The sequence below is a fragment of the Plecotus auritus genome (genome assembly GCF_963455305.1).
Source record: "Plecotus auritus genome assembly, chromosome: 6".
In the NCBI taxonomy this organism is placed as follows: Eukaryota; Metazoa; Chordata; class Mammalia; order Chiroptera; family Vespertilionidae; genus Plecotus; species Plecotus auritus.
The window spans coordinates 29537064-29564122 of NC_137773.1; the positions used below are offsets into that span (position 1 = coordinate 29537064).

A 27059-nucleotide genomic window follows, 5' to 3' on the forward strand; every position below is an offset into this window, starting at 1 on the left:
AATCAGTACCCATTCAAGCAAAAATGTATTTCCCGTATGTTATTCGGTTATAAATTCTCTACTGCTGCTCTCCTAATCATTTAAAATATGTACCATTCTGATTCTGGAATATATTCTAATATCACTATCCAAATATGTTTGACACAGAGACAATTAATATTTCCAAATTATATTTTAAGGCTCTAGTATTATAAATAATCTCTCCTCAGATATGACTTATTGCTCAATATTCATTTGTTACTTCCTTTTTCCTCTCCATGCCAGTTGGTTGTATCATATCACATTCTTATTTATTATATTGTATTGCACCACAACTTCCCACAGAGACAAAAAAATCTAGAAACTGAAATTCTCCTTCTTAAGTTGAATTGAGGCATAGTCCACAATCTATTGATACAATTTCCAGGTATTCAAACACCACTAATTTGTATAGTCCTAGACATTCATGAATTCCAAACCAAGAGAACTAAGGAAGTCATGAGGAACATAAGTTGCATAGCCCTTGCATACAAAGTATTTCCCCTTATATCAGATCATTGAAGAGCCACAGAGTGACAGGGCTACCTGAGGGCAATTTGCAGGAAGAGGGATGAGGCTTACTTACCATATCAGTTCTGAAATTGAGTTACCTGACCTTTATAAGGGGATCCCATGATGAAAAAAGGAAAGATTTTTTAAAGTTATGTTTCCTTAGAAATAGAGAAGGGTCTCATAGTGATGCCATAATAGGTAATTTAGATATTATTAAAGTGAAATGATGGAAATAAAATGGGCAATATTTTTGGAAATCACAGAAGTGCATAGAAGGAATCACACATAGTCACTGCTAGTGCATCTCAGAAACTGCAACCACAAAATATTTACAATATGCCAGTCCAACTGAAAAGCTATCACTGTTAAAGGTATATCTAAATGTTAAAAATTTCCCCCAGTATTTATAAACCGCAATCATTCAATTATAATGGAAAATACCCTTTCAAGTAAAAAAAAAGTAAATTTCAAGAAAAATATGCTGGGGTTTAAAAAGAGAAAAATTTTAATTACTCAGTCCAGATTCAACAATAGGTTCATAAGAGAGAATGTTTTAGCCAAAACCGGTTTGGCTCAGTGGCTAGAGCTTCGGCCTGCGGACTGAAGGGTCCCGGGTTTGATTCCGGTCAAGGGCATGTACCTTGGTTGAGGGCACATCCCCATTGGGAGGTGTGCAGGAGGCAGCTGATCGATGTTTCTAGGTCTCTATCCCTCTCCCTTCCTCTCTGTAAAACATCAATAAAATATATTTAAAAAAGAAAATGTTTTAATATAAATTTTCACAATTGCCTTCTATTTCACACTTTGATACTTTCAATAAGACTTAAAGAAAAATGGCTTTAAAGAACTGAGGTAGTTAGAAATATAAAATTAAGAAATTGTTGCTGAAACTATTACTGGATGCAGACTACAAAGAATAAGTAAAAAAATACCTTTTAGGTGCAGTAACCATTATTAATCATTATTGAAGGATCATCTGCCCCTCCCCTTTAAAACAATAGAATAATAAAAAGAAGTATCTTATGTGATTTGGAACACATCTTATACAATCAAAGCTTATAAAATTAAAGACACAGCTATCTGCCTATGGGTGGCAAGACTGACTTACCTGATGAAGACTGGGGTCTCCTTTTGTTTCAAGTAAATCCTGAGTTATCAAAAGAGGCTCACTTTTCTCACAGCTCTCCTGGCTGATGAGTGTGTCAGCATAGTTGGGCTGGGGGAAGATCAGGTGACTCTTCCCCGAGTCAGCAGTGAGGCAGACCTCATGGGAATAGGTCTGCAGGAAAGCCCGCACCCCATCCACGCCCACAAAGTTCGAGGTGGGCACACCCGCCAACCCACCTCCTGAAGCCTGGGGTAGACGTGATGTGTGCCAGCGCCTCAGCCTGAGTGCCAGCAGGATGATAACAAAGGCAAGGAAGACACAGGAGACCACAGCCACTGCCACCACCAGGTACAGAGTGAGGTCTGAGGCCTCTGGAGTCGAAGGGATCTCAAGACTGCCCAAGTCAGCCAACACATCTGGGATGCTGTTAGCCACAGCCACGGTGAGTGTGACAGTGGCTGAGAGAGGGGGCTGTCCATGGTCCTGAACTGCCACCACCAGGCTCTGCTTGAGCGCATCTCTGTCCAGCAGGGCCCGGGCAGTGCGCACCTCACCTGTGTGCAGCCCCACCACGAAGAGCCCTGGCTCACTGGCCTTAAGCAGGCGGTAGGACAGCCAGGCGTTCTGGCCTGAGTCTCTGTCCACTGCCACCACCTTGGTCACCAGGTATCCAGGTTCTGCAGAGCGGGGTGCCAGCTCCACACCAGTGGAACCATCAGTGGGGAGAGAGGGGTACAGTATTTCGGGTGCATTGTCATTCTGATCCAGAACAAACAGGCTCAGAGACACGTTGCTGCTGAGAGGAGGGTCCCCGCTGTCACTGGCTGTCACCAGTAGTTGCAGGTCTCTAACCTGCTCATAGTCAAATGAGCGCAGAGCGTACAGGACTCCTGTGTCAGAGTTGATGGAGACATAGGAAGAGAGAGGCTCCCCCTGGAGCGTGCCCTCAGCCAGGGAGTAAGTGACTCTGGCGTTCTCAATGCTGTCAGGGTCCTGGGCGGTTATGGATAAAAAGGAGGCTCCTCTGGGGTTGTTTTCGGGAAGGTAGGCAGAGTAAGAAGCATGAGGGAAGGCAGGCGGGTTGTCATTGATGTCTGCTACCTTCAGTGAGATGTGAGTTTCTGTAGACAGTGGTGGAGTTCCGTGGTCAGTGGCCATTACTGTGATGTTATATTCTGAGACTTCTTCCCTATCCAGAGCTCTGTGTGTCAACAATCGATAATAATTTCCATAGGTCTTTTCAAGTGTGAATGGCAGATTATTTGGAATAGAACATGTGACTAGGCCATTCTCTCCTGAATCACTATCATGCACATTGAAAAGCGCAATTACTGTGCCGGGGGAAGAGGTTTCTTGGATAGAGCTGGTGAGAGATGTAACTGTCACTTCTGGAGCATTGTCATTTACATCCAGCACTGTCACCAGTACCTTACTTCTGGCTCGGAGACCAGGACCATCGTGAGCCTCTACATCTATATCATAGAATCCAGAGTCCTCATAATCCAGGTCCTCCAATATTGTTATGTCCCCAGTCACAGAATTCAACTGGAATAGCTGGGATATTTTATCTCTTACTTTCCGGAAAGAATATGTCACTTCTCCATTGGCTCCTTCATCTGGATCAGTGGCTTTTACGGTGAGAATTCGGGAGCCCACGGGCACATTCTCCCGAACACTCACATGGTACTCGGGCTGAGTGAATAGGGGGGCATTGTCGTTCGTATCCACAAGTGTTACGTGAATTCTGGTAGTGCCAGAGCGAGCCAGGTCGCCTCCATCGAAGGCGGTGAGGACCAGATGGTGAACTGCCTCTTCCTCGCGGTCCAGGGCGCGCTCCAGCACCAGCTCAGGGTACTTTATCCCATCAGCTCCGTTTTGCACGTCCAGGGAGAAGTAAGCATTTGAGCTGAGCTGGTATCCCTGCAGAGAGTTTACCCCTACATCCGGATCAAAAGCTTCAGGAAGAGGGAATCTTGTCCCAGGACTTTCATTTTCAGCGACTTTTATTTCCCTTTGCTCTGTCCCAAAGTTGGGCGCATTATCATTAACATCGATTATTTCCACTTCTACTCCAAAAATCTTTACTTTGTCCTCTAGGAGAATCTCCAGGCTTACTACACACTTTGGAGATCTATCACAGAGCTCCTCCCTGTCTATCCTGCCCGCCGTGACCAAGCTGCCGCTTCGCGGGTTCAGAGCAAAGAGCTGCGTCCTACCTCTGGAGACAATGCGGACTCCGCGCTCTGCCAGCTCCGGGGGCTCCAGGCCCAGGTCCTTGGCGATGTTGCCCACGAAGGAGCCTTTCTCCAGCTCCTCAGGCACCGAGTAGCGGATCTGTTCGGCCCGAATTTCCCATAGGGCCCCTAGGAGAAGGCAAATCCCAACCAACCGGCTCCAGACTGGAGAATAAAGAGGAGCCGCCATGACAGCTCCGCCTCGGAGAAGCTTGCGCTTGGCTTTTCTCTCGGTGGAGGCCTAAGGAGTCCCAGGATCTGCGCGGTCCAAGATAGTGTATTTTCACCGTTGGCTGTTGGAGTTCTGGGAGTTCAGTTAGAAGCTTTTGTAAAGCCCCAGGGTCAGTGCTTTGTGATGCAGAAATTTTGTGGTTCGGATTAAATTACTGGTTGTCTTTTCCCCATCGGTGAACAGCGACACCCAGAGTCCTAGCCTGTTATTGCAATCTAGTTTTGGTAAAGCATCCCTGTGTACACCGTTTATTTTCCGTATCCTATCTCCCCCAAAAGAATAAAAGTCGAACTCCTGTTGTTTTATTTGCAATGAAAATAAACAATCAAAATCTCTCTGTACAATAAGCCCTATAAAGTAATTAATTGTCCGGAAAAATATGATTTTGGTTTTTGTTAAGAATTTTTCTACCTCTTTTAAGTTTTTGCATTATTTATTCTCATAGTCCATTTTCAGGACAGTGTATTCTGTAAGAGACACATTTATCTATCCTGGGAACAAGGATGGACTTGAAGAATGGAAGAACAGGTGAAAAGCCAGTGTCTGGGGAGTTGCAAATCTGGGCTCTCTAGTCCCAACCTGTGCAGAAACAAGTTTCCTCACATGAATGGATTTTCTAGAATGGAAATCTTTTAGTTCCCTTGTAAGAAAATATCTACTGTTCAAGAGCTAGTCTTATGCCTGTATCAATGTGATTAGAAAATATAGGGATAGGTTTGGGAAGAGAATTTGCTCATTAAGTTTCTAGGCCAAGGGCTATGTCTGTGACTATCATGTTCAGAGTGCGTCCTTACACTTTAGAGCACCACCTTTCATGGAGTATGCAGCAAATAGTTTGTCAGTGTATAATAAATGAGTCACTAATGCAACTGCAAAACCTAAAACAATGGGTAAATAACTCTGATCTTAAAAGTAAAAACCAAAGATAAGAAGGCAGAAAAGTTAGAATGAAGCACTATAAAGAGCAGACAATGTTTCAGTGATCTTTTTTCACATAAGGACACATCGGGAAGGTACTACTTTACCACTGTTTCTATGTTTACTTTAGCTTTGATTTTAGAAATAACCAGTAAAAGGAAACATTTTAGTATATATAGTCATTGCATGTTTCATAGTTTTCTTATTTTTTTAATATATTTTATTGATTTTTTTTTTTTTAGAGAGGAAGGGAGAGGAATAGAGAGCCAGAAACATCGATCAGCTGCCTCCTGCACACCCCCTACTGGGGGTGTGCGCAGCCAAGGTACATGCCCTTAACCGGAATTGAACCTGGGACCCTTCAGTCCGCAGGCCAACGCTCTATCCACCGAGCCACACCAGTTAGGGCCATAGTTTTCTTATTTAAGAAAACTTAGAGTAATTTACTAATTTGAGAAAACTTGAGATACAGCAGCAAGTACCCAGTTCTTTAGATTATTCCTCACATAATAAATAACATCTAGAAATTACTCATACATTTTAACCAGACACAAAAGTCCATTAACTACTCAGAGTTTTTAAATCTTCAGAATTTGTAGAGTAGGTTAAAGGTATTTTTCACAATTCTCAAAGGACCCACAAATTTCTGGGGACTGGGAGGAAAACAAGATGTTTTGAAAAATTGATTCTTTTCTCAGAAACCTATACTAGAGAGCAAAACATGGGAAAGGCTTTATAAAAATGTCTATTGTGTTTATTATAACTGTGACAAAGTAGAATAAAATAAATTATTAAAGAAGGGTTAAGAAAATTATTCCTGAATGAGATTATGAAGTTGGATAAAGTTGACCCAAAGGTAGTGATTCAAATGTAAGATCTGACAGTCTTTGCTACATGTGATAAGTGATAAGAAACTTAATGATTGGAAAACTATATTAAAAATACACATTACAACCCTGACCAGTGTGGCTTAGTTGGTTGAGTGTCCTTCCCTGCACCAAAAGGTCTCTGGTTGGGTTCCAGGTCAGGGAACATGCCCACGTTTCAGGTTCAATCCCCAGTGGGAGTCAGGGTGCCTATGGGAGGCAACCAATAGATGTTTCTCTCTCAGCCTCTCCCTTCTTCTCTCTCTAAAGTCAATAAAAACATCTAAAAATAAAAATACACAATGCAGCAAGAAATATAACAACTAGGATGTATTTGATGAGATAAACATAAAGTTTAACTTAAGGAGAAAGAACTGCCAGTACTTTTATAGAGTAAAATGCTTGAAAATAACAGTATCACACATCAACTAAGAAAGGGTAGTGCTATTACTAAAAGCAGCGACAACCAAGAACAGCTCTCTTTAGGAAGATTTGCTGACCATACAGAAATGCCAATGGTGCCGATTGAGAAGTAGTAGTTAGATAATTGCCAAGAGTACTGAGCAATCAAGAGACCCATTTCTACCCATCCAATACACCTCCACTCCCACTACCGCTACTAGAACAACGGACAAAGACCAAAACTAATTATGCACACTGAGAATAAAATACAATATATAAAACTTAAGTAGGTTTAAAGAAACTCACGTGTGAGGGAAAAGGAGAGTCATAAGCGATTTGGGGGTCTTCATTATTGGCACATACATCCACAGAAGGATCCTCGCACAGGAGATCCCGAGGGGGAGCCATTTCCGGGGTCAGGTTAGAAAAAGTTAACTTGGTCATTGCTGGATTCGAGGCAACGCACAGATTGTAGGAATAGGGCAATGTCCCCTCACTGTAGTTGGGGGGAACCACGGGGCCAGACTTGGAGCAAACACCAGGCTGAAAGCAGTCCCAGGTGGTGGGGCTAGAGGACCTTCGAATGCGCAGGGCAACCACCAGAATCACCGCGAGGAAGAAGAGCACGGAGATCAAGGCCAAGGCCACCACCAGATAGAACTGCAGCTCAGCCTGGGGGTCAGAGGGCGAAGGGAGGTCGCTGAGGTCTGGCAGTACCTCTTGTACACTATCCGCAAATACCAGTAGCAGCGTGGCGGTGGCAGAGAGTGGCGGCTGTCCCCCATCACGCACGGCGACCAGCAGCCGCTGGCGAGCCGAGTCCCTGTCGCCCAAAGCCCTCGCTGTACGCACCTCGCCGGTGCGCAGCCCCAGGCTGAAGAGTCCGGGCTCGCTGGCCTGCAGCACGTGGTAGGACAGCCAGGCATTGTGTCCCGAGTCCGCGTCCACCGCCACCACCTTGGTGACCAGGTAGCCCGGCTGTGCGGCGCGCGGCACCGTGTCGAAGAGCGCAGAGCCGTCGGGCCCCAGCGCCGGGTACAGCACCCTGGGCGCGTTGTCGTTGCGGTCGCCCACCAGCACGCGCAGGCTCACGTTGGCGCTGAGCGCGGGCGAGCCCTGGTCGCGCGCCTGCAGCGTCAGCTCAAAGGCGCGCAGCTGCTCGTGGTCGAAGGCGCGCTGCGCGAACACCACCCCGCTCTGCGCGCTCACGGACACGTAGGACGACAGCGCCCGTGGCTCCAGGTCGCTGGCCACGATGGAGTAGAAGACCTGGCCATTGGGTCCCAGGTCGGGGTCGGAGGCGCTGACTTGGGCAATAGAGGCCCCGGGGGGGTTGTTCTCAGCCACGTGAACCACGTAGGAAGGCTGGTGGAAAACTGGAGTATTGTCGTTAATGTCACCAATGTGTAGGGTGATGCTTGTGCTGGAGGATAGGGACGGCCTGCCCTTGTCGGTGGCTGTGACGGTGACATTGTACTCTGCTATCTGCTCCCGGTCTAGAGCACTGTCAATCACCAGCTTGTAATAATTCTTTGAGGTGGACTCTAATCTGAAGGGAACTTCGTTCTGAATATAGCATGCCACCAGACCATTTTGCCCAGAATCCTGGTCTCGCACTTTAATGAGGGCTATTACGGTTCCAAGATCTGAGTCCTCAGGAATCTTGTTAGAAAAGGACATGAATGTCACCTCTGGGGCATTGTCATTCTCATCGACAATTTCAATATGAACACTGCAGTGAGCTGTGTGTACACCTCCATCCTTGGCTTCTACAGCCAACATATACATACTTGTCTCTTCAAAGTCCACTGTTCCATTGGTTGTGATGTCACCAGTATTTGGATTGAGATTGAAGAGAAGGTTGGTGCTTGTTGGGGCATTGAGGAAGGCATAGGTGATCTGTGCATTAGCACCTTCATCCTGGTCAGTTGCCTTCACGCGCAGCACAGTGGTTCCCTGGGGCAAATTTTCTTGAAGTCTAACTCTGTACGTGTCCTGGCTGAAAACTGGAGCATTATCGTTGGCATCGGTGACCAGGATCTGAATCTGGGTGGTGCCACTTCGAGGAGGGTCCCCGCCATCCATGGCAGTCAGGATTAAGCGGTGGGAGCTCTGCTCTTCTCTGTCCAGAGGCTTTTCCAGCAGTAATTCTGGGTATTTACTTCCATCAGGACTTTCTTTCGTTGCCAGAGAGAAGTGGTCATTGGGGTTGATGGTGTAAACCTTCAGTGAGTTACTTCCTACATCTGCATCTTGTGCAGAATCTAGTGGGAATTTTACCCCTGGTACTGCTGACTCACAGATTTCTAAGTCAATGCCTTTTGCAATGAAACGCGGTGCATTGTCATTAATATCTTGGATTGCAACAATCACATGGAACACATTCATTGGGTTTTCAGCGACCATTTCAAATTCCAGTGCACACTCAGATTTTCTCCCACAAATCTTCTCTCTATCTATCCTACCGCTCACTAACAAATCCCCATTCTCCACACTCACGTTGAAAAATTCCTCTGCACTAACCCGCAGTTTTCGAGCTGGCAAGTCCTGGACACTGAGCCTCAGATCCTTGGCGAGGTTCCCCACCCTTGATCCCTTGGCCAGCTCCTCTGGAATTACGTACTGGATCTGCTGGGAGATGGCCCCGCACAATAAAGACAGCAAGAAGAGAAACCGTACCTGACTTTTCATCGTTTCAGCTTGCCTGAAGCTCCTTTGCATTTCTTGAATTCAAGGGGGAAGCTTCTTCTCCAGGTGTCTCTGGGATGTTTAAAAAACCAACGACAGCCCCCTGGACATTTGTGACCTGAGTGTAGGACTTGTTACGTGCTTCCAAGTGCACAGGAGCGGGTCCGTTTCTGCCGTGAGCAGGACAAAGCTAGAAAGCACTCTACCGGAAGCTCTGGCGAACTGAGAACCCCTTTCTTCCCTTTGGTCAATAGCGGCACCCGGAGGTTGTCTGGGAAAACTACATATTGCGTAGCTATCCTTAAAATATAAGCTCTTAAATCTATGCACTTTGCCTTTTATTTGTTTGAAAGAACAAACAAAGTTTTCCCTTTAAATGTGACATATTCTGTTTTGTTCATCTCATAAACCTTGCCACCATTTAACATCTTTTTTTCATTAAAATACTTCATAAGGCATACAGCCTTGTTTTTCAGTTTTGGGGCAAAAATATCTTCAGTAGTTTCATTGTATTTATAAAATTGGTTTGACTAGTATGGATGTAACAAAGTAAGTTACTGGCTTTTATCCTCATTTTAGTGGATTATGATCCTTACATTTTTGTAATTCATAACTTCCCTTATTTAGTATTTTAACTCCCTCCATATATATTTCATCAATTCCGTACGTAATACTTTTCAAAGATATAGTTTTTGCAAAAAAGAGTGAGTCAAATTCCTAAATTTATTTTAATGTATTGCTTATCTTTTTAAAGCATAATCTTCCTGTTACGTACAGCAGAGCTTGATGTGTTGTTAAAGAGACCAGTTTAGAATTTGGGCAAACATGGATGCATTTATAAAGCTGAATCTTGTGTAAGCCATATTTATTTATTTTTAATATATTTTTTATTGATTTCAGAGAGGAAAGGAGAGGGAGAGAGAAACATCAATAATGAGAGAGAATCGATAGGCTGCCTCCTGCACACGCCTTACTGGGGATCGAGCCTACAATGAGGGCATGTGTCCTTGACCAGAATTGAACCTGGGTCCCATCACTTCGAAGGCTGATGCTCTATCCAATGAGCAAAACCAGCTAGGGCAGCCATATTTATCTTTATGAAACCAATGCTTCTTTATTATATGAACATGTATGCAATACTCCATAATGTCAATTTTCAGCTCCAGCCAATGTATACCATTAATAAATGAAATGAGTTTGACTTGATCACTAATTTTAATCTTGGAGAGGCAGTGAGAATATTTACACATTCCATTTTAGAACTTACCTGTAATTCTTGAACTGGTCTTGGGTAACAAAAACAAATAAATGCACTACCAAATAGATATCAACCCAACAATTTGTTCTACAATTTGCAGTGCTGAACCATTCTCATCTTACACTCCAGTCAAAACAGACCTGTTTTTCTAAGACATCTTTTCTTTTGTTTTCCCTACTTCATGCCTTTATACTTTTTCTTCCTTTCATTAGAATTTTCTCCCTTTCTCTTGTAACAAATTCTTGCCCATCCTTTAAAAAATACTTTTTAGGGAAAATGGGATGTCAGAAACCTTTTATTATATATACACGTAGATGGAAATTGCATTGCCTTTGTATTCTCTCTGCATCTTCACAACATCTATGTAGGTTATGTTTTATATGGGATTCTTAGAAAATTCTCTTTGAACATCTAAAGTTCTTCTGACACTAGCCATTTAATATATTTTTTTCCTTACAAGGAAAGTGATATTAATATTATAAAGATTTTTCCTAAAAAAGATATTCCAAAGGTTATGTGCCTTTTTCCTGTGTGTATTTGCATGTTTGAGTGAGAATACACCCTTCTCTGCTTTCAGTTATTTTGTTCAGGCCCTGTTGTCACACACTTTTGAATGTAACTCTTCCTAATACATTGCGAGAGATATCTTTTCCTTTGTTTGAGCTCTAATGAAATATATTTTGGTCTAACTTTGGATGACTCTCTAAAGTGACTTTATGGGTGAAAGTAATTTTATAAATTGGCCAGCAATTTCTGGCCAAAGAAAGTTGTAGACTCCTATTTCATTATTGCAGCATATGGCCTGGAAATCTGAAAAGGCCAAGACATATCTCTTTACATTTTTTATCCTTCTCTGAGGACAAGAAATACCACTCCAAAGCTCATAACAGTTTAGGCAATTGAACTTCCCATCTTTAGGAAAACAGTTTCAATCAATATGAATACATCACTCATTTTCAGCATACATAATAGGGACTACAGGCCAAGTAAAACAATGTGACCAACTACATTTTTTTATCCTACAATTTTTATGTTATTGAGATAAAGAGTATGGTCTTGCTTGAAAGGAGTTAAACATCATTTTATGGGCGCCTAAACTAACTAACTAAATATATATATATTTAGTAGTTTGTATCAGTCAGGATAGGCTAAGTAGGGTGGAGTGACAAACTTCAAACCACAGGGATTTTAAATGAAAAATGTCTATTTGTCACAGGTATAGGTCAATGTTGGGTAACCACAGGACTCATCTCTCATCTAACCAAGGACTAAGATAGAAGGAGCAATCACAATTTCAAATATCTTAGAGATCTGGAAATTCCCACAATGGCAATTAGAGTTCCCTTCAGATAGAGACTCACCTTCTTCCATTTACAAGGTCTTGGCCAGAACTAGTTCCTAGGCCCTCTCAGTTACACTAGGCCAGGATATGTAGCCCTACCATAGGTCCAGAAGAAGAGAAAAACAAATATTTAAACAACCGGACTAAGCTTATATAAGCTTTATAATAACCGCACTAGCATAATTGTTCTTTATAATATTAGAAGAAGAAAGAAATAAACTCACCTGAAGTAGCTTGGGGTCTCCTTTTGCTTCGAGTAAATCTTGAGTTACCAAAAGTGGCTCGCTTTTCTCACAGCTCTCCTGGCTGATGAGTGTGTCAGCATAGTTGGGCTGGGGGAAGATCAGGTGACTCTTCCCCGAGTCAGCAGTGAGGCAGACCTCATGGGAATAGGTCTGCAGGAAAGCCTGCACCCCATCCACGCCCACAAAGTGTGAGGTGGGCACACCCGCCAACCCACCTCCTGAAGCCTGGAGCAGACGTGATGTGTGCCAGCGCCTCAGCCTGAGTGCCAGCAGGATGATAACAAAGGCAAGGAAGACACAGGAGACCACAGCCACTGCCACCACCAGGTACAGAGTGAGGTCTGAGGCCTCTGGAGTCGAAGGGATCTCAAGACTGCCCAAGTCAGCCAACACATCTGGGATGCTGTTAGCCACAGCCACGGTGAGTGTGACAGTGGCTGAGAGAGGGGGCTGTCCATGGTCCTGAACAGCCACCACCAGGCTCTGCTTGAGCGCATCTCTGTCCAGCAGGGCCCGCGCAGTGCGCACCTCTCCTGTGTGCAGCCCCACCATGAAGAGCCCTGGCTCACTGGCCTTAAGCAGGCGGTAGGATAGCCAGGCATTCTGGCCCGAGTCTCTGTCCACTGCCACCACCTTAGTTACCAAGTAGCCGGGCTCTGCAGAGCGGGGCGCCAGTTCCACACCAGTGGAACCATCTGTGGGGAGGATGGGGTAGAGGATTTCAGGTGCATTGTCATTCTGGTCCAGTATGAACAGGGTTAGAGACACGTTGCTGCTGAGAGGAGGGTCCCCGCTGTCACTGGCTGTCACCAGTACTTTCAGGTCTCTAACCTGTTCATAGTCAAAGGATCGAAGAGCGTAGAGGACTCCAGTGTCAGAGTTGATGGAGACATAAGTGGAGAGAGGCGCCCCCTGAATGGTATCCTCAGTCAGTGCATAAGTGATAAGGGCATTCTTGATGCTGTCAGGGTCCTGGGCGGTCACAGCGAAGATGGAGGCTCCCCTGGGGTTGTTTTCTGGAATGTAGGCAGAGTAGGAGGCATGAGTGAAGGCAGGTGGGTTGTCATTGATGTCTGCCACGTGTAGCATGATGTGAGTGTCTGTAGACAGTGGTGGACTTCCTCCATCTGTTGCTCTCAGAGTGATGTTATATTCAGAAACCCGTTCCCGGTCCAGGGATCTGGCTGTCACTAAACGGTAATATTGGTCTATTGATTTTTCCAAATTAAATGGCATATTTCCCAGAACAAAAACCGTGACTTGCCCATTTTGACCAGAATCCCGGTCATGCACATTTACAAGGGCAACTTCTCTTCCTGCAGTAGCCTCTTCTGAGACTGATCCTGTGAAAGAAGTGATTGTAATTTCTGGGGCATTGTCATTCACATCCAGAACTGTGACTAGAATCTTGGCTTTTGAGAGGAGACCTGGTCCATCTTGTGCTTCAATTTTAATTTCATAGAATATTGCATCCTCATAATCTAGACTTTTTAATATGGATATATCTCCAGTCACTGAGTTGAGATGAAAAATCTGAGCAATTTTTCCAGGCATTTTATCTAGTATGTAGGACACTTGAGCATTGAATCCTTCATCAGGGTCAGTGGCATTCACAGTGAGCAGCCAGGTGCCCACTGGCAAGTTCTCCCGAACACTTACTCGATACTCAGGCTGGGTAAATACTGGTGGGTTGTCATTCGCATCCAGAACTATCACTTGGATGTACAAGTTGCTAGAGTGAACAGGGTCCCCACCATCAGAAGCAATGAGGACAAGCTCATGAACTTTCTTTTCCTCACGGTCCAGAGCCTGCTCCAGCACCAGCTCTGGGTACTTGGCTCCATCAGAGACAATCTTCACAGCCAGGGAGAAGTAGTCATCGGGGCTGAGCTGGTAGTTTTGCAGAGAGTTTATGCCCACATCTGGGTCAAATGCAGTCTTCAGTGGAAATCGAGTTCCAGGAGCTGTTAGTTCAACAATTTTTATTTCCAATTCCTCTGTTAGAAAATCAGGAGCATTATCATTAATGTCTTTAATTTCTATTTCTACTTCATAAATTTTCAGTTTGTCTTCAACCAGAATGTTAAATTTTACTAGACAACGCGTGTTTTGAGCACAGAGCTCCTCCCTGTCTATCCTGCCCGCGGTGACCAAGCTGCCGCTTCGCGGGTTCAGAGCAAAGAGCTGCGTCCTACCTTTGGAGACGATGCGGACGCCGCGCTCTGCCAGCTCCGGAGGCTTCAGCCCCAGGTCCTTGGAGATGTTGCCCACGAAGGAGCCTTTGTCCAGCTCCTCCAGTACTGAGTACCGGATTTGCCCCGATCCAGTCTTGCACAGCGTCCCCAGGAGCGCGCACAGCAGGGTCAGTCCTGCGCTGTTGCTGATCAGATAATTGGTCATTTCCTTTTCGGTGAATTATTTTTTTTCTGTATCCTGTTCCAGCTTCCCACGACGGAATCCACTCTTATTTTCTCAATGAGATAAGCCCTTCATGGGCCTAATTCATGGGTCACAGAGCTGGTTGACCGACAGGTGTGTGTAGCAGCCCTGGATCTTCTGAGTATGATTTGCTGACTCCTTTTGCTTTTTAGAAACAAGGAAATGGTGGACTAGCTCTCCTATTGCAATTTCCTCCTTGAGTGGTCAACAGCGACGCTCAGAGGCCTAACCGTTTATTGCACCCACCCTCTCAGATAAACTCAAATTTTTATTTATATATCTATATATCTATCTATATAGATAGATATATAGATAGATATATAATTGTTGACAAATTTGTATTTTTAAAGTTTCCCAACACCCAAAATCATTTTTATAAGAGGTAGCAGGATTGGTGTTTGTTTCACATAATTGAAATGCTTTATGTTAAAGGATGTGACTTCAAGTTATTTCCTCTGGAAGCCATGAACTAACCTTAATGTCATCAATATTGCTTCAAACATGCTGGAGTTATTGTTTCAAGATGTTCAAAGTTTAAGAACCACACAGAAACATCAGCCATATTTATAAATTATGCCTCTTGAGGTTTGTCCCTAATAGCCTGACATCTTAGTTTTAATATTTTTATTTAACCAATTAATTAAGCAAACATATAATTGGGTGTCAGACAATATCTGGGGATTTCAGATGAACAATATGGACAAGTCACTTCCTTCACAGATATTATGAAGATATAAAAGCAAACAATAAATGACAGTGCACTGTCATTCTGGCCTTGGAGTTTAGCAAAGGCTTTCCCAAAAAACATGAGAGGAGTGGATCAGGGAAAAGGCCTGGAATGAGAGAACAGCATGGCAGGACTTAGATGTAAGTAAGAAATCACAGAACTCCAGGGTACTAAAAGTGGTTCACTTTGCTCAAATCTAGTGTGAGGAGGGTTTTTAAAGACCCACCTAGTGGAGATAAACATTTGTTTTATGTTCCAGAAACCCCCCTTTTTTTCTGTGTGTTTTCCTTTCCAAGCACAAAATAAGAATACAATACAGTTGTCATTTCAATTATGATGCATTATATACCCAGGTTTAAGGCACTTATTCTTGTGAAGTTACAATACACACTAAAAGAAACTGTCTTTAATTTTCCTCAGTTAACTTATTAATTACCTACAAGATGTTATATTATTTCACAAAGAGTTACAATTTTATCTCATAACACAATGGAATACATTGTCTCAGATCAATTTTCCTTTAGATGCCCTAAGTATAATAATCACAGAACCTTGAAAGATGATGATACCATTAAATACAAGACTCAGTACATGATTACTTCCAAATAAAAAAAAATAATGCCAGTTACATAGAATATTAGTGCATTCTTTATTCCACAATTAAATATGTGATAACATACTAAAAGCCAACATGGAAAAAGGAATGGGGAAGGAAAGCCGTGGTTTCTGAGTGGGACTGAGGAGCCATCCATGGCAGGATTGGGAGTGTATTAAATAGCTGCTATAAATAGAAAAGTTTGAAAAGAGAGATTTATAAGGAGGATTTTAGGGGCAATTACTAACATAATTTCCAAATCCCTTGAGGATATATATTATTTTTCAAGATAAAAGGGCAATCCTATATAATAAAAGGCTAATATGCAAATTGACCGAATAGTGGAACAACCTGTCACTATGATGCGCACTGACCACCAGGGGGCAGACGCTCAATGCAGGAGCTGCCCCCTGGTGGTCAGTGCGCTCCCACAGGGGGAGCATCGCTCAGCCAGAAGCTGGGCTCACTGCTGGTGAGCACAGCGGTGGTGGCAGGAGCCTCTCTCGCCTCTGTGGCAATGCTAAGGACCCCTCGGGGTCATTAGCTGTCAGGGTCCCAGACTGTGAGAGGGCGCAGGCTGGGCTGAGGGACCTCCCTCCCACCCCCAATGCACGAATGTCATACACCGGGCCTCTAGTATGATTATAAGATATGAGAAAAATAAAAACATCAAAGAGAAACGTGCTTACTATTATACTACCTAAGAGCAAACAATAATTCAATCACTTCTTCAAGCAAGGAACACCTAGTTAATCTAGAGATGAATGAGATTTTTAACTAAGCAGAAATACCATGACATATCTTCCTGAAACATGATGAAGCATTGGTATTTCTAAATTTCTATCTTATAAATAGGGAAGGCCATGCAAATAAAATAAAATAAAATAAAATAAAGAACCTCACTGACAAACTGAAGGAAAAATAAGATTGAGTGAGAAGAAACTAACCAAATAAAGTGTTCCATTATTCATAAAGTAATCCAAATATAAAAGCCTTAATTTTTAAAGCACTTGAGTAAAGATAAAATCAATCTTCATATTGTTAAGAGAGAAAGAATTATTAACCCAGGTAGATGAGGTGATTTACCCAAAGATGGGAAAGAATGTATAAGAAATCAGTAGCCCCAGTTCCCAATGTTCTTTTGAGAACTTACATATCATCTTTACCTATTAACTTGTGATTTATACTTATGACACTATGATTCTAGCCCCTCTTCCCCCTTACAGTGTGTGAAAACTTAGAAGTAGGGAGAAATAAATCACCAGGACTCATTACCTAAAAATTGAATATATTATCAAGGAAATATGTGAAATAGAAGAAATATGGTAAACAGTGGAGGAAGCTAAGTAAATAGGCAATTTTATTTATTTTAGTGATAGCTCATACGCATATTGTGAAGAAAGTTTACCTGAGAAAATGTTTCTTCTCCTTTATCTTCAAGTAAAGACTGAGGCGCAGATAGAAAATCCTTTTTCTCGCAGCTCTCCTGGCTGATGAGTGTGTCAGCATAACTGGGCTGCGGGAAGATCAGGTGACTCTTCCGCGAGTCCGCTGTGAGGGAGACCTCGTGGGAATAGGTCTGCAGGAAAGCCTGCACCCCGTCCACGCCCACAAAGTGCGAGGCAGGCAGGCCCTCCAACCGGCCTCCTGAAGCCTGGAGCAGACGTGACATGTGCCAGCGCCTCAACCTGAGCGCCAGCAACACGATGACAAAGGCTAGAAAGACACAGGAGACCGCAGCGACTGCCACCACCAGGTACAGCGTGAGGTCCGAGGCGTCAGAGTCCGCGGAGGGTTCAAGGCTGCCCAGATCAGCCAGGACATCTGGGATGCTGTCAGCCACAGCCACTGTGAGCGTGACAGTGGCTGAGAGAGGGGGCTGGCCATGGTCCTGAACAGCCACCACCAGGCTCTGCTTGAGCGCATCTCTGTCCAGCAGGGCCCGCGCAGTGCGCACCTCTCCTGTGTGCAGCCCCACCGTGAAGAGCCCTGGCTCGCTGGCCTTGAGCAGGCGGTAGGACAGCCAGGCATTCTGGCCTGAGTCTCTGTCCACTGCCACCACCTTAGTCACCAGGTATCCGGGTTCTGTGGAGCGAGGCGCCAGTTCCATGCCGGTGGAACCATCGGTGGGGAGTGCAGGATACAGAATCTCTGGTGTGTTGTCATTCTGATCCAGAATAAACAGGTTCAGAGACACGTTGCTACTGAGCGGTGGGTCCCCGCTGTCCTGTGCTGTCACCCACAGCTGAAGGTCTCGGAACTGCTCGTAGTCAAAGGAGCGCAGCGCATAGAGAACACCGGTGTCAGAGTGGATGGAGATGTAGGATGACAGGGGCGCCCCCTGAAGGGTGTACTCAGTCAAGGAATAAGTTACCTGGGCATTGCGGTCGCTGTCGGGGTCATTAGCTGTCAAAGAAATGATGGAGGCGCCTCGGGGGTTGTTTTCAGGAATGTAGGCAGAGTAGGAAGTGTGAAGGAAGGTGGGCGGGTTGTCATTGATATCTGCCACCTGCAGCAAAACGTGAGCATCCGTAGACAGAGATGGGTTCCCTCCATCTTTAGCGGTCACAGTGATGTTGTAAGAGGGAAACTGTTCCCTGTCAAGGGCTCTGGTTGTAACCAGCCGGTGGTAATTGTCCACTGACCTTTCTAACTTGAAAGGAAGGTTCTCTGGGAGTGAACATGTGATAAACGCATTCTGCCCAGAGTCTCTGTCATGCACATTGAAAAGTGCAATTATGGTTCCTGGAGGAGAGTCTTCAGAGATTGAGCTGGTAGCAGTGGTCATGTAAAATTCTGGGGCATTGTCGTTCACGTCCAGAACTGTGACAATAACCTTCGTTCTGGTCAGAAGGCCTGGACCATCCTGAGCTTCAATATCAATTTCATGAAATTTGGCATCCTCATAATCTAGACTTTTTATAATTGTTATATCTCCAGATGCTGACTTAAGCTCAAATACCTCTGAGGATTTTCCAGGGGTTTTCTCTTGAAAATATGCCACTTGAGCGTTGTATCCCTCATCTGCGTCAGTGGCGGTCACTGTGAGTATCCGCGTGCCGACGGGCATATTCTCCAGAACACTTACATGGTACTCGGGCTGTGTAAAGACGGGCGCGTTGTCATTCACATCCAGGACCATAACGCGGATACGGGAGGTGCCAGATCGGACCGGGTCGCCCCCGTCCAAAGCCATGAGAACCAGGTGGTGAACAGCCTCTTCCTCGCGGTCCAGGGCGCGCTCCAGCACCAGCTCCGGGTACTTGTTCCCATCCGCCCCGTTTCGCACGTCCAGGAAGAAGTGGTCATTTGGGTTAAGTTCGTACTTTTGGAGCGTGTTCTCTCGTATGTCCGCATCATGAGCACTCTTTAGAGGAATTCGGAATCCCGGCGTAGTTGTTTCACTGATTTTTAGCTCCAGTTCCTCTACTCCAAAGCGAGGGGCATTATCATTTATATCTGTTATTTCCACCTCTACTGAATAAATACTCAATTTATCTTCCACAAGAATGTTAAAATTCACCAGACACCTAGCACTCTGAGCACAGAGCTCCTCCCGGTCTATCCTGCCTGCGGTTACCAAGCTGCCGCTTCGCGGATTGAGAGCAAAGAGCTGCGTCCTACCTCTGGAGACGATGCGGACTCCGCGCTCCGCCAGTGCCAGGGGCTCCAAACCCAAGTCCTTGGCGATGTTGCCCACGAAGGAACCTTTGTCGACCTCTTCTGGCACAGAGTAACGCATCTGCCCAACTGCAGCCACCCACAGGGCCGCCGAAAGGAGACACAGCAGGACCAGCCTTCTGCGTTGTGGCAACTTTTGCAGAACCGCCATTTCTTCCGCTGCAATCTTTTCTCCGAGGCAACTTCCAGCATCCAGTGCGGGATTCCAATCTTTCTTCCTCAAGGTCTGGGGAATGGAACCAGCACTCAAGGGGCCCAGCTCACTGTGGAGAGAACAAGAGGGCGGCTGGACTGAATTTCTTAGCCGCCCGGAAGCTTGGGGGCCAAATGCCCAGCCCTCTGTGTTGTAGCAGGCGTAGTGCAGGATCTAGTCTTGCGGGCTTTTACTTCTCGGGTGGTCAACAGCGACGCTCAGAGGCCTAAGTAATATCTGCACTCTATCAGGCAAACCTTGATGTTTTATGTTAGCTTTGAGACTTTCAAGTTTCTTGGAAGAATCTTACAGTTCTAAGATATCTTAGAAGGAACTCGTTCAAGTCAGAAATCTTTCTCTCAGAATTAATAAGAATGGTGTAAACGAATGTGACCTTGATAGTAGTTGCTTGGAGGGTATTATTGAAGCTCAAGGCTTTGATCAAGATTGCCGCTGCCCTTGCTCTAAACATCTTCAACCTCTTATTTTATATTCAGAGGCAATACGATTAATTTGAAAGCATTAGCTACATTATCTTCTAAGGTTATATATTTTGAATTTCTGTGCTTGATGGCTTAGCACTTAACTTCAAGACCTGTATTTAAAATACTGAATTATTAGACACTTAATTGGGTGACTATCACATTATCTGATTGATGCTGGAGATAGAAATGGTGAATCTGATGAACACAGTCCTTGTTCTCCAGAAGTTTACAGGATAGTGGAGGACCAAGGAAAGTAAAGAGAGTATTTATGATAGATTATAACTGCTGTGATAGTGGGAAACACTGGGCACTGAGGGAATACTAGTACATAGGAAGGGTAACTAGCTTAGATTTGGGGGTCCTTTTCCAGGACATAATTCAGGCTGAATCCTAAAGGGTAGGATTGGATCAAGAAAGAGGCTGGAGTAGAGTTCTAGAACCTCAGTACAAATGCTCCAAGATGAGAGGCAGCATGGAACATTAAAGAAACAAGGAAGGTGTTTTGTCACATGGAGAATAAGTCACTCAGTTTTTAGAGCTTGCTGAGCTTTCCCCCCCTGATGTTTAGTGTTTTCTAAGTATACAAAATACAATGCAGTGGATGCCTTTTTACTTCTGTTTTATTTTTATGTATTTATGAATAATGCATTTGTTAATTCTGAAATATTTCAAACATATAGACAAGCATAGGAAATAATGTAATGGAAGTCTGTGTACATACCATTTAAGATTGATCAAATCTTAATATTTCACCATATTTGAGATCAGTTCTTAAACATTTTGTTTTTTAATAATTTCAGACTTATAAAAAGGTTACAAAAATAGAACAAAGGTTCCTATATACTTGTTATCCATATTATCCCAAATGTTAACATTTTGATTTCATGCTCTGTCTCTCTTTCTCTCTCAATCTCTCTGAACTATTTCAGAGTATGTTGCCCATATGATGCTCCTTTACCTCTTAAGTACTTGAGTGTGTAGTCCTTAAACTAAATAACATCCCCTCAGTAAATTGGCACTGATATAGTTCCATTATCTTATATACAAATGTTAATCAAATTTTGCCAGTTGCCACAATAATGCCTTTTTATAGCAAAAAGAGAAAAGTCTGGTCTGTGATCAGATCCAGGACCAAACATTATATTCAATGAATTTCCCTTTAGTTACACTTAATCTGAGACAGTTCATCAGTCTTTTATTTTTATTTCATTACTTTATTCTTTTGAAGAGTAGTGGTTAGTTATTTAGTAGAATACCCATCATTAGGGTTTGTCTCATATTCCCCTGCCCCCCATGATTAGATTCAGATTATGTGGTTTGGGTCACGAATACTACAGAAATGTTGTAGTTTCTCAGTGCACTTACCAGGAGGTATGTGACATCTTTTTTACATTACTGCTAATGTTAACATTGATCATTTGGTTAAGGTGATGACTTTTATGTTTCTCTATTAATAATATCTCTAGTAAAATTACTGTTTTCCCTTTATTTTAATTAGTATATTGTAGAGAGATGCTTTAATACTATGTAAATGTCATGTTTCTAAATGAGTTTTCACCCATTGACGATTCTTACCTGAAACAATTATTACTATGGTTGTTAGAGATCAATTTTTAAGAAACAAACACACAGAAAGATTCAAATCCCTCCAGTATCCTTCCTTAAAAACACCCCTTGCCAAAGCCGGTTTGGCTCAGTGGATAGAGCGTCAGCCTGAGGACTGAAAGGTCCCAGGTTCGATTCCGGTCAAGGGCATGTAACTTGGTTGCGGGCACATCCCCAGTAGGAGGTGTGCAAGAGGCAGCTGATCGATGTTTCTCTCTCATCGATGTTTCTGACTATCTATCCCTCTTCCTTCCTCTCTGTAAAAAATCAATAAAATATATTAAAAAAAAACACCCCTATTCCTCCCTCCATAGAAATAATCATCATCCAGAATATAGCAATTATTAGTCCCATGTATTTTTTACTGCATATGGATGCATCCATAAACATTTTTGTCTATTTCAAATTCATACAAATAGTAGCATGCTATACTTATTCTGCAGTGCACTTTCCTAAACATTCCACTTTGTTACCAAGTATTTTATGATTTATTTGATATTAGATATCCAGGAAGGGGAAATCTACAAGAAATTTAAAAAATAGATTAGTAGTTGCCTGGCTGAACATTCCACTTTTGATATTTATGTATGTTGATAATGTTCATTTTAACTGATGTATAATATTCTATTATGTAAAGAATGTTAAATTTTATTTTCTTATATCTGTAGGAGGATATTAGGTTATTTTTTTCCTTTTACTCCCCCCTCTCCCTTCCTTACTCCATTTCTTTCCTCTCCTCCTTCCTTCTCTACCTCCCTCCCCTTCCTTCTTTACTACTGCAGACAAGGAGACAATTAACCTTACTGGACATGTCTCCTCATATACACATCTTTTTAGGACTAGGATATTAACTTAAAAATAGGATTTCTGGATCATATTACATGCATATCACTTTAGTTATCATTGAGTATAACAAACCACCCCCAAAATTAGTGTCTTAAAATGACATGGTTTTATTTGTTCAATAATTTTCAATCTGAGCTCAGATAATCTATTTCAATTCTTCTGCTGGTCTTGCTGGTGGTTACCCATGCAGCAGCATCTAGGGACTGTGCTCAGTTGGTGTGCTAAAACATCTGAGTGACTTTCTATGTGGTCTCATGGCCTCTCCCTTTCCACATGGCTTTTCTGTGTGTGCTTTTTTTCTTATGATCTTAACAGCAACTTAACTGGACTTCTTTTTTAAAAAAATTGTGGTGCCCTGGCCGATATTGCCCAGTGGCTAGAGCATCAGCCTGTGCACCAGTGTGTGTGTGTCTCTCTCTCCCCCTTTTCTCCCCCTCTCCCATCTTCCCTCCCACTCTTTATAAAAATTAATGAAAAAACATCCTTGGGTGAGGATAAACAACAACAAAAATTGTGATAAAATATACATAACATAATATTTATCATTTTAACCATTTCAAGTGTATAGTTCTGTAGCATTAAGTAAATACACATCTATCTCCATAACTTTTTCATCTTCCCCAATTGAAACTCTGTACTCTTTAAACACTAATTCCCCATTCCTCCCTCCTCCTATCTATTCATCTATCAATGGACACGTGGCTTGCTTCAACTTTTTTGGCTATTGTGAATAATACTGCTATAAATATGGTATATAAATATCTGCCTAAGTCCCTGCTCTTGTTTCTTTTGAGTATATATCCAGAAGTAGAATTACTGAATCATATGATAATTCTGTTTAATTGTTTTGAGGAATCCTCATACCTTTTCCATAGCAGCAGCAGCAGCATTTTACATTCCCAGGAGCAAAGCAGGAATGTTCCAATACTTCATACGATCATTTGTTATTTTATTTTTAATAATAGCCATCCCTAGTAGGTATGAAGTGGTATCTCATTATGATTTTGATTTTGATTTTCCTAATGTGTAGCGATATAGAACATCATTTCATGTGCTTATTGGCCATTTGTATATCTTATTTGGGGAAATGTCAATTCAAGTCCGTTATCCATTTTAAAATCCAGTTGTTTGTTTTTTGTTGCAAGTAATAGTAGTTCTTTATACTTGTATATTCCAGATAGCAGTCCTTATCAGATATTTTCTCCCATTCTGTGAGTTGACTTTTCATTCCGTACATATTGTCTTTTGATGCACAAGAGTTTTTAATTTTGATAAAGTCCAATTTATCTATTTTTCTTTTGTTACCTGTGCTTGTAGTGTCACATCTAAGTAACCATTGCCAAATCCAATGTCATGAAGATTTTTCACTATGTTTTCTTCTAGGAGTTTTATCATTTTAGCTCTTGTGTTTAGGTCTTTGATTCATCTTGAGTAAATTTTTTATATGGTCTAAGCGCAGTGGTCGGCAAACCGCGGCTCGCGAGCCACATGCGGTTCTTTGGCCCCTTGAGTGTGGTTCTTCCACAAAATACCACTTGCAGGCGCGCACATACAGTGCGATTGAAACTTCGTGGCCCATGCGCAGAAGTCGGTTTTCGGCTCTCAAAAGAAATTTCAATTGTTGTACTGTTGATATTTGGCTCTGTTGACTAATGAGTTTACCCACCACTGGTCTAAGGTAAAGGCCCAATTTCATTCTTTTTGCATGTGCATATCCAGTTTTTTCAAAACCATGTGTTGAAAAGATTGCCCTTTCCTCATTGAACAGTCTTGGAACACTTGTTGAAAATCATTTGTTCATATATGTGACAGTTCATTTTTTGGACTCTCCATTCTATTCCATTAGTCTATATATCTTTCTTTATGCTAGTACCATATTGTTCTGATTATTGTACCTTTGAAATAAGTTTTGAAATCAGGTAGTGTGAGATCCTCAACTTTGTTTTTCTTTTACAAGATTGTTTTAGTTATTTGAGGTCCCTTGATCCTCCATATGAATTTTAGGATGGAGGTTTTTTCTATTTCTGTAAAAAAAGTCATTTGGATTTTGAAAGAGATTGCATTGATTCTATAGATTGCTTTGTGCAGACTATAAGTTTTTAATAGATACTGTTTATCAGGTTAAGAAAGTTTCCTTCAATTCCTAGTTTATGAAAAGATTTTAATCATTCATTGAATGTTCTCAAGAACTTTATTATGCTTATATTGAAATAAATATATGGCTGTTTACCTTTAATCTCTTAATATGGAGTTTTACATTATTAGATCAATGGATATTATGGAAATATCTTTGTATCCCTGAAATAAACTGTAATATTCTATAAATATTCTTTTAAAAATAATAGCTACAATATTATTTTAAAATATTCAGTGAACAGGATTTGATGATATCTTAATTGAGATTTTTAAAATATATTTTTATTTGATTTCAGAGAGAAAGGGAGAAGGAGATAGAAACAACAATGATGAAAGAGAAAGACTTGTGCGCTGACCATCGAACCGTGACCTCCCGGTTCATAGGTCGACACTCAACCATGAGCCATGCTGGCCAGGCTCTTAATTGAGATTTGAATCAACATTACTAAGCAAGATTAACCATTTCTAGTCTCACTTAAATCTGTTTGCCTTTTGGCTTCTTCCCTGTTGAACTTTTTTTTTCATTTTTACTTTTATCCAATCCTCCGAGAACACTGGTGAAATATGTATTGGAAACAATTTATATCAACTTACCATACTTTCTAGCAGAGCCTCTAGCTTGTTTTTAAAAACCTTTCCATCAACAATTGTGTTGATGCTTTTGAGTCTCAAAATAATTACTCAATATCCTTTATTGCAATTTTCTAAAGATTTCTTTCTTTCTTTGTCTTTGACAATATCTGGTTTTACTCAGTACATTATTTCCCATTCATGCTTCTTGATTCATATCAAGTTATTTTTCCTACAGACTCCCTTGCTTTTCCTTCTCTTCTCCAAGTCTTTGTTTTTTTTTATCAGAAAGTTGAGCCCTTCTTTAGGATGTTTAAAAAGAATTTTAGTCATGGCATCTGCCTAGCCTATGTTAGCCCCAACTTGAAATTGACAGAATTTTCACTTTCTCCCCACTGGCATAACCTTTATTGTCTGCTTCTATTGTTTCATAATCAGAATTCTCCTTTGTTTGCATTTCAATAACTTATACTTCTACCTTTGTTTTTTCCTACCATTTTCTTATGTTGCTATGATTTTTGCTTTGTTTCTTAAGTGGCAAACTAAATTCATTTATTTTAAATCATTTGTTGTTTTTAATATTGCATTTGTCTGTACATTTACCACTAAATACCGTCTTGGCTGCATTCCACAATTTTTAATAATAATTTTTAATTTTTGTTTATTTCTAAATAGATTTCGTTTCCACTGTGATTTTTTAAAACTGAGAGTAATTTAGGTGTAGATTTAAATACCCAAACTTTCTTGTTTCCTTTTACTATCTTGAAATATTTGATTTCTGATTTTTTCAGCTTTATTGAAGTACAATTGACAAATCAATTTGTAAGATTTAAAGTGTACAATGTGATGATTTGATAAATGGATATATTGTGAAAAGATTCCTCCTGAGTTAAGTAACACATCAATCACCTCACATAGTTATCTTTTTTATGAGACCATTTAATTCTCCTCTCTTAGCAAATTTTAATTATACAATACAGTGTCATCATTGTAGTCTCTGCTATGTTATACATTAGCCCTCAGATCTTATTAATCTTATAACAGAAAGTTTATACCTTTTTACAAACCTCTTCCTATTTCCCCCACATACCAGCTTTGTGATTAAAGTACATATTATAAGGTATGTATATTATTAGTACTTGGAAACTTGCTGTGCCTTTTTTATGATGACTATGCAATAAATTGTTGTAGATTTTCCATATGTTCATGTAAAGAATGGCTACTCTGTTGTGTGTGTATAGGATTCTATACAGATCTATTAGGTCACTCTCATAGATTCTGTTGTTCAAATTTTCTGTATGCTTAGTAACTTTCTGCCTGTGGGGTCTACTGTTTCTTATGGAATTGTGTTAAAGTCTCCTAGTATTATTTCTAAAGCTATATTGTTCATTAATGGGACCTTATAATTTTTATAACCTTTTGTCTGTTCTTTTTATAATTATGATAGTTCATTTATAAAAACCACTATTAATGTTGTTGCCTAAACACCACTTTGTTGTTAAATTAATATTGACCTGACTGCTTTGTTTTGTCAGTGTGTGTGAATTACACTTAAATATTGAAAATAAGGAAGTATATAATATATATGTATTTGTTTTAAGCATGTATCTTCTCAGCAGAATATAGGTGGATTTTTAAAAACATCCAACTTGATAATCTATTTATGTTAATAGGTAAACTTAGCTCATTTATACACATAGAAGCATGATTTTTTAAGAACTGAGAAAAGTTTAAATTACAAGTTATGTTATTGAGAGTATGCTCTCAGTACCAAACAGAAAATCAAAATCCACACTTAGACATTCAGTAGGAATGAGAAAAATTGTTTTAAAGCTATCAGAGAGAATATAGACATTTCCTAAAAAAATAATGACAATCTGTTGACAGAAAATTTCTCTTAGCAACAATAAATTCCAGAAGACAACATGTTTCAATATTTTGGCTTGTACACTTATTTT

At 41.6% G+C, this 27059-nt stretch overlaps 1 protein-coding gene across 5 annotated transcripts in view; it reads right to left on the reverse strand.

The window, feature by feature from the left end:
- LOC308250372 (protocadherin gamma-C4) overlaps positions 1-27059 on the reverse strand; it is a gene marked incomplete at its 5' end in the record, with an annotated part of 563663 nt that overhangs the window by 134465 nt on the left and 402139 nt on the right. Inside the window, one exon of one of the 5 annotated variants that reach the window (XM_080672921.1) lies at positions 16994-19601. The exons of 2 other annotated variants lie outside the window; for them this stretch is intronic. In XM_080672921.1, the coding sequence (XP_080529047.1) occupies positions 16994-19417 (2424 nt within the window). Of the gene's footprint in view, positions 1-1639; positions 4079-6597; positions 9013-16993; positions 19602-27059 lie in introns of those variants that run through there. 2 more of the 5 variants (XM_080672928.1, XM_080672935.1) reach the window with 2 other exon arrangements.